General features: G+C 58.7%; 5 protein-coding genes across 5 annotated transcripts in view; 1 reads left to right on the plus strand and 4 right to left on the minus strand.

The window, feature by feature from the left end:
* Window positions 1-1308, minus strand: part of ACA1_257430 (pyridoxamine 5'phosphate oxidase family superfamily protein) — a gene marked incomplete at both ends in the record, with an annotated part of 2662 nt that extends 1354 nt beyond the window's left edge. The window contains 6 exons of the mRNA XM_004333518.1: window positions 155-193; window positions 323-499; window positions 591-662; window positions 781-906; window positions 1021-1180; window positions 1295-1308. Coding sequence (XP_004333566.1) covers window positions 155-193; window positions 323-499; window positions 591-662; window positions 781-906; window positions 1021-1180; window positions 1295-1308 — 588 coding nt within the window. The remainder of the gene's footprint in view (window positions 1-154; window positions 194-322; window positions 500-590; window positions 663-780; window positions 907-1020; window positions 1181-1294) is intronic.
* Window positions 1309-1665: 357 nt separating this feature from the next.
* On the plus strand, window positions 1666-3294 carry ACA1_257540 (ribonuclease, T2 family; the record flags this gene model as incomplete). Its single annotated transcript, XM_004333519.1, has 5 exons — window positions 1666-1897; window positions 2135-2369; window positions 2586-2764; window positions 2870-2973; window positions 3079-3294. 5 exons carry the CDS (start codon window positions 1666-1668, stop codon window positions 3292-3294), a joined length of 966 nt encoding a protein of 321 aa, XP_004333567.1.
* Window positions 3295-3779: 485 nt separating this feature from the next.
* ACA1_257550 (uncharacterized protein) lies at window positions 3780-4223 on the minus strand (the record flags this gene model as incomplete). Its single annotated transcript, XM_004333520.1, has 3 exons — window positions 3780-3791; window positions 3888-3988; window positions 4070-4223. The coding sequence occupies 3 exons, from the start codon at window positions 4221-4223 to the stop codon at window positions 3780-3782; spliced, it is 267 nt and encodes an 88-aa protein (XP_004333568.1).
* Window positions 4224-4575: 352 nt separating this feature from the next.
* On the minus strand, window positions 4576-5089 carry ACA1_257560 (uncharacterized protein; the record flags this gene model as incomplete). Its single annotated transcript, XM_004333521.1, has 2 exons — window positions 4576-4776; window positions 4862-5089. The coding sequence occupies 2 exons, from the start codon at window positions 5087-5089 to the stop codon at window positions 4576-4578; spliced, it is 429 nt and encodes a 142-aa protein (XP_004333569.1).
* A 245-nt stretch (window positions 5090-5334) lies between these two features.
* ACA1_257570 (uncharacterized protein) overlaps window positions 5335-7189 on the minus strand; it is a gene marked incomplete at both ends in the record, with an annotated part of 1948 nt that continues 93 nt past the window's right edge. The window contains 4 exons of the mRNA XM_004333522.1: window positions 5335-6176; window positions 6398-6598; window positions 6703-6912; window positions 7016-7153. Of these exons, the coding sequence (XP_004333570.1) occupies window positions 5335-6176; window positions 6398-6598; window positions 6703-6912; window positions 7016-7153 (1391 nt within the window). The remainder of the gene's footprint in view (window positions 6177-6397; window positions 6599-6702; window positions 6913-7015; window positions 7154-7189) is intronic.

The following is a 7189-nucleotide window of genomic DNA, read 5'->3' on the forward strand; positions in this document are numbered from 1 at the left end:
CCTTCTCATCGACCAAGGTACTTCGCCCGGCGCCTGGTGTGTTGCCGTTGAACACGACACGACACGACACGACACACGACACACACAGGTGCGGGAGCTGCTGGAGCGCGGTGAGTCGGTGGCGGAGCTGTGCGGCGAAGAGGTCGAGGCCTACCTCCAGCACCACGACCTCCACAAGGCCTTCCTCAAGTAGCTGTCCGTACCGTATTTCGTGTAGTTAATGTACCACACACATGTTCGAACATGTTAAACAGCAACAAAGAGTATGTCGACACACTTGAATGTGGAATAAATAGTGTGGTGTGTGAGCGTATCAGGGCACCAGGTACTTTCGTTGCCACTCGCCCACCGGTACGTCGGTGGCGGCGGCGCCCTGGTCGCCACCGCTGGGCGTGGTCGCTACGCCGAGCGTGCGGTGGTACAGCGTGCGCTGCGTCCAGCCGGCCCGGGTGTCCAGGAACTCGATCGTGTCCGGCACCAGTCGAAACCCGCCCCACGCCTGCCCGACCCAGCCCGCGCACCACATCACGCGAGATATCTGTTAGCAACACCAACTGCGGGCGGCAGATGAAACCCTAGGGCTGGCGTACGGCAGGCAGCGGCACATCCCGCGGCGAGAGCATGTAGCGGTCCATCATTCCCTGCAGGTACTCTGCTCGCTCCTGTGTGCGTGTGCGTGTGCGATGGTGTGTGTGCGTGTGCGGTGGTGTTGGTGCTTTTGGCTGTGACTGTCCAGGAGCGCGGAGCTAAACGAGCAATCGTGTGCGTGTGTTGGGGTACCTGGTGGGAGGGCTCGTCGTTGCTTTGATTGAAGGGGTGGTCCTGGCCCTGGCTCAGGGCGTAGAAACAGATCTGCTCCACTCGCGAGCAGAGCCTAAAGAGCATTTCCGTCTCGCGTTTCGTCACCTGGCGAACTCCATATGTCAGGCGCACACGCACGCACGACCGCACATGAACACGCACACGCACACACGCACACGCACACAGCCGCACACGGCCGCACACACACACGCGTAGGACCTTGTGCACGACGCCGGTGATACGGACTTGGCGCAAGGTCTCGGGCCAGCGGAAGAGGACGGCGGCCTTGGGGTTCTCCTCGAGCTGCCGCGCCTTGGGTCCGTCGTAGTTGGAGCAGAACACGAACCCTTGCTCGTCCCACATGTGGCACGTCACGTTCCTGCCAGGTTACCCACACTGGCGTGAGCGCTCACCTCAGCCTTCAGGTTAGGAAGAGGAAGGGTTGGGAAGAGGGGGGTGTTGCCTGGACTGCGGTTGGCCATCAGCACCGCACGTGCTGAGGATCATGTTGTGCGCCCACGGGTTTGCTGCCACGACCCCAAGTGCGTTGGTACTCTAAAAGTGTGTTTTTATTCACTTTTTACTCGACTTATTTATTGTTGGCGTTTTCGTACGTGTGGCCAGAGCTTCGTCATACCACTCGCGCCACATCTTCCACGGCCCGAGCGCCACACGTTCGCTCCCCTCCATCTTCTTGATTTGATTAGTATTAAAAAAATTTATTTGAATTTCTTTTCTTTTCTTGGTGAATTTCATTCTTCTATTATTCGTGGCCTAGCGACCACGCAGATCCCACCGAGCCAACAATCCCAAATTTCGATTTGTCGAACATGACAAAAGCCGGCAATTTGAGGCCGAAACAAGATGTCACTCTTTGTCTTGTCGCGTGTTGGTCCGAGGTCTTCCGCGTCTGCTTCTTCCACCTCCGGTCCGCCTCTCTCCGTCACACCGAGTGACAGCCGCAAACCTCCGGACTGCGATCTTTTCTCTTCACCTTCACCCCACCACTTCCACCACCTTCACCAGGCACCATCTATACGGCCCTCGTATAGATCTTTCTCTCGGAGAAAACACACTACCAAAAAGCAAACTCTTGGTTCGTACCCACCGGTCAACGCCTTTTACGGCCAAACCAAAATAACAGTTTATAAAAGGCTGCAATAATACATAAAATCAAACTAAACAATAAAGATGGCCCATCTCGGATAAGACTCGCGCATCTCTTCTCTCTTCTTTAGGCCCCAAACCAGCTTTTATGATCGATGTAACTAACCTTCTTTTTTTGTTTATTTTTTCGATTTGTTTTTTTTTTGGTTGACTCCCGTCACTACAGGAGACATGAAGGTCGTCGGACTCGCGGTGGCGTTGGTGGCGGTGCTGGTGGTGATGAGCTGCCTGGCCCCCAACTCCGGTGCTGAGGCCCAGAGCACCAGCTGGGACTTCCTCCTGCTCGTCCAGCAGTGGGGTCCGGGCGTGTGCGCCACGTCGCGCGGCAAGCAGTGCGTCATCCCGTCCTACGTGCGCTACTGGACCCTCCACGGCATGTGGCCCAACAACTTCGACGGCTCGTACGTTCTCTTTCAGATCGCATTCAGCCCCACAAAGCGATATTTTCATCTTATTATGATTATTAATTAATTTATTTTCGTTTCCCGGTCAAAGAAATCGGTCAATTATCTGATTGGCTCCTCATTATTCCTAATTCATTTTATAGAGTTTATTATTTCGTTATTTTTGATTTTATTTGTTTGTTTTTGCGCTAAATGAACGTGTTGGTGGCGTAGGTACCCCGCGAACTGTCCCGATTCGGAGTCGTTCAACATGCAGAGGCTCGAGCCCATCCGCAAGAGCCTGACCGCCTACTGGCCCACCCTCTACCCCAGCAACACCCTCGAGAGCTTCTGGGAGCACGAGTTTGAGAAGCACGGCACCTGCGCTGCTTCGGACCCCACCCTCGCGACCGGTACGCTTTCACGCAACACGCTCTCGATCGGCCCTTTGTAGTGGTCCTCATTGCTCACATTCCACCACCACCACCACATTCTACCACCACATTCCACCACGGCAGAGCTGGCCTATTTCAACGCCACCCTGACGGCCCGCGCCACCTTCGATATTTCCGTCGCCTTCTCCAAGGCCGGCATCCAGCCCTCGTCCAACAAGGCCTACTCGGTACCCACTCCAACCCTACAACACGACACGCACCGCACGACACACGCGCACCGCACGACACGCGCAGAATGCTGATTTTTCTTTTTCTTTTTGGGGTGTTCGCAGATCGACACGATCAGCAAGGCGATCCAGTCCGCCTACGGTGGTGTGCCCCTCGTGCAGTGCTCGCGCGAGAGCTCCCGCGCCCGTGGCCCCGAGGCCCTGACCTCGATCGGCTTCTGCATCTCGTCGAGCCTCACCATCATCGACTGCCCCACCAACATCATCCACAAGGAGGGCTGCCACAACTACGACGATGGCGTCTACTTCCTGCCCTTCTAAAGCGCACACGTGTTTGGCGGCTCCAAACCAAACCAAGCAACACACGCACACGACACACTCGATGAAGGTTGCAAACGCGCAACGCAACGCATACCCAACATGATTGCTTGATGCGTTCTCGCTGCCGCTCGTGGAGGAGGTCGGGGTGTGTGTGAAGGGGGTATCCACGTGGTTCACCTCTCAGCTGTTATTATGTAGCAATAGAGTGTAATTTTCGCCGTTTCACCCTTCCAGAAAAGAAGCCACATTCCATTGTTGGTTTGCACGTGCGCTGGCAGATGCTGCGTCCACCGCTGGCACTCCGGAGGTCTGACGGCAGCGGCACGGCCGACGATGCCTCGTAGCAAGCTCTTTCCCGAGCAGGTACGCTGGCGCCCGCCGCAACCGCCGCGGCCACCCAAACCTGGGTGCAGACGACAAGGCGGAGGAAGTTTGGCGCAACTGATGGCACTACCTGCTGGGGGGGAGGGGAGACGGTGGAGCCCCTACTCCAGAATCTGACCACACCCACATATCCGAATATATCCGAATATATAGACGTAGTCAGCAACACAAGAAAGTCGAACGGCAACAGGATGCATGCCCACACGCACCTTTTGGATCTCGGGCGGGAAGTGCGGCTTGTGGGCAGCCGCGCAGGTCATGCAAAAGCGCTTGGCGTAGAATAAGCTACATTGCTTCCCCTGGCAGACGTCTGCTCTTGCCCCCACCATCATCACAGCCAGACATCACCTTAGAATATAATCTAAGGCATGGTGGGAGTGCATGTGTGCACCATCGCCACATTGGCTGCACTTGGCGCCCAGGAACAGGGCCGCCTGCTGCTGTTGGTGCTGCTGCGGGCTCGGGAACGGATCGCGCATCACATAGGCCTCCTCCAAGAACCTGAGCAGGGTGGTGCACCACCGCCCATCATCAGTGCCTCGCATGTACACGCCACCACCGGCCGCATGGCACCAGCCGTAGAAAGGGGAAAGAGACCCGGGGGGGGGGTGGCGCATACACGAGCAGGGGAGCGAAGGGTGGTTTGTGGCCGAAGAAGTCGTAGTGCCACTCCTGCCCACACTGACGGCATGTGAAGTGCCCACCGCGCGGGGGTCCTGCCTTGGCCGCTGCTGCTGCGGCTGGTGGCCCTGGGGCAGTACTTCGGCTCGTCGCTTCCATCGCTACACGCTGAAAAAAAGAGAAGCGCAGAAAAAGCAAAGAAATGTTTTGCTGACAAGCTTTTCTTTTGATTTTCTTTCAAATAAATTCAGGCGAAACGAGGCCCTGGGGCACGTCTTAGACCCTCAGTCCTTGGAACATACTGGCCAGGTCGTCTTGCTCCGCAGCGGAGCACTCCAGCCCGCTCTTGCATCGTTCGCACAACGGGGCCAGGTGCGGCTTCTTGGGTTTTTCTTCCTCTTCGTCATCCTCTTCCTCCTTCTTCTTCTTGTACTCGGCCCTGTGTGGATACGCCTTTCCCTTACATCTCTTACATTGCTGTTCACAACCCACAACCCACCTTCCAGTCAGTCTCTATACATTGTAAACGATGCAATTTGCAGTGCATGGTTGCAGTGAGTACCTGGTAATGGGAACAATAGGCGTGTGCGCTTGTCCAGGTGAAGCTGCAGCCGGGGCACGAGAACTTGGCCACCAGCGGGCCCTTCTTCTCGCGGTGCTTGTCGAGGCGAAACTGCGCTCCCGTCTTCAGGTCGCAGTCGGGGCACCAGAAGCGTTTGTCGTTCGTATTCACCACCGAATGGTGGCGGTGCTGTTGTGGTTGTGCTGTGCGTTGGCGGCGCCTGCCCATGGCTTGTACGAGTTGTTGTTGTTGGTAGTTATAGTTGTAGTTGGCGACTGTTTGCATGGCGGTGGAGGGACTTGGTAATGAATAGCCAGAGAGCGACTGCCCTTTTAGCCGCAGGCTCAGATGTAGCAAAGGTCGGTATTGGCCGGCACTTTGTGCCTCCTGTGCGTAACAAACCAGTTTACCAAACACTTTCCGAAAGAAACAGAACTATATTTTGGTGTTTGGTAAAAATTTCAGCTGACGCCCTAGTCGATTTGTTGGCCGGCCTCGTCCTCTCCATCGTGCGCCTCTGCCTCCTCTTCTTCGCTAACAGCCTCGCCGCGGGCTCTGCGCTCCTCGCGCTCGCGCTCCCGTTTGGCCTTCTCCAGCCGCGCCAGGACTTCGCGCCGCTCGCGCTCGGCCCGCTCGCGCATGCGAACCTCGTACGGGTCGACGAACACCGCGCGCGTCCAGTCCTTGAAGTGGGCCGTGAACTCGGGCGGCTCCTGGCCCTCCACCACCTCGACCACCTCGCGCTTCTTCAGCGGCGGCAGCTGGGCGCCGCCCGCCGGCTGCTGGCTGCGTCGCTGGAGGCTCGCGCGCGATAGCAGGAAGCTGGCGTACTGGGCCGCGACGTGGCGGGCGCCGACGCGCAGGGTCTCGCCGATGTCGTTGCCCATCCACAGGTGGAGCGGCTGCGGGTCGTCGGCGCACCCGCTGTCGAGCAGGTAGACGGCGCCCGAGGCCAGGTCCTTCTGCCCGTAGTCCACCACCTCGGCCGCCTTGAACTGGCCGCCGCCCTCAAAGTAGAACCGACACAGGCGCGCCGCCGATGGCTGACCCGCGCCCGCGCCGCTGACGTCAGCACCGCCGGCGGCGGTGGCGGCGGTGGTCTGGCGGTGGAGCGGGACGTCGTCGCAGCCGAGGGTCATCCAGAAGTCGGCGTCTTCGCCCTTCTCCTCGGCGACGATGATCTCGAGCTCCTTGTTCTCGGTCTCCTCTTCGGCGTGGCCCAGCACGTTGACGTACTCCATAAGCGCGTCGCGCGTGGTCTTGGGCGAGTGCGCGCCGTGCCACACGAACAGCTTCTTCTCCAGCTCCGGCATACCTGCGCGCACGCACGACACGACACGACACGACACGACACGACACGATACGACACGATACGACACGACACGACACGACACGACACGACACGACACGACACGACACGACACGACACGACACGACACGACACGACACGACACGACCAACGACACGACACGCATTCAGTCACGCACACTCACACGCACGACCGCACACGCACGACCGCACACACAAGCGCTGTACCGTTGGGATCGGGGGTGGCGTTGGACTTGGGCTGGAAGGAGTGGACGAGGAAGGAGTGGCGCGAGTCGAGCGACGACTCGACGGCGGGCACCTCGACCATGCGCATAGTGTCGTCCGCGGCCGTGTGGAGGCAGTGGTACATCAGCACCTTGCCCTTCAGCCGCTCCTCCTGCGCTCGCGCCAGTGAATCCTTGCGCAGGCCTGGCTCACCAAGGTTTCACACAACCGTCAGCATGCCGTGCGTGTCGTGTTGTGTGTCGTGTTGTGTTGTGTGTCATGTGTTTCGTGTGTGTCGTGTGCGGTACCCTTGGAGATGGAGATCATGCGCTCGAAGATCTTCATGAAGGCGAGGGGCTCCTTGCCCTGGTAGATCCGCTCGACTTCGGGCTTGGGGCTGCCGCTCCGCAGGATCTTCTCCTCGAGCAGCGGCTGGAGGCCCAGCACGAACATCGGGAACCGCAGCGACGACGCGTCCTTGCCCTCCCAGAAGTAGACGCGCCACTTGGGCTTGTCTCCTGTGGTCGACAGACACAGCGACTCAGCACCACATGCCCGACCGCACACACCCGACCGCACGCGCACGACCACACACGCCGCACACGCCGCACACACGCGAACCTTCGCCTTGAGGAGCGGGACGCGGCTTGTAGGTCTCGAGAATGAAGTAGCACTCGGCGGAGAAGAAGAGGCCCTGCTCGGCCTCGTTGATCTTGATGAAGGTCTTGCCACCCGTGAGGATGCCCACCTCCACGGCCACTAGCTCGTCATCGACCGCCGGCCCTCCGGAAGTCC

The sequence above is a fragment of the Acanthamoeba castellanii genome (assembly GCF_000313135.1).
Source record: "Acanthamoeba castellanii str. Neff unplaced genomic scaffold scf7180000084769, whole genome shotgun sequence".
Lineage (NCBI taxonomy): Eukaryota > Discosea > Longamoebia > Acanthamoebidae > Acanthamoeba > Acanthamoeba castellanii.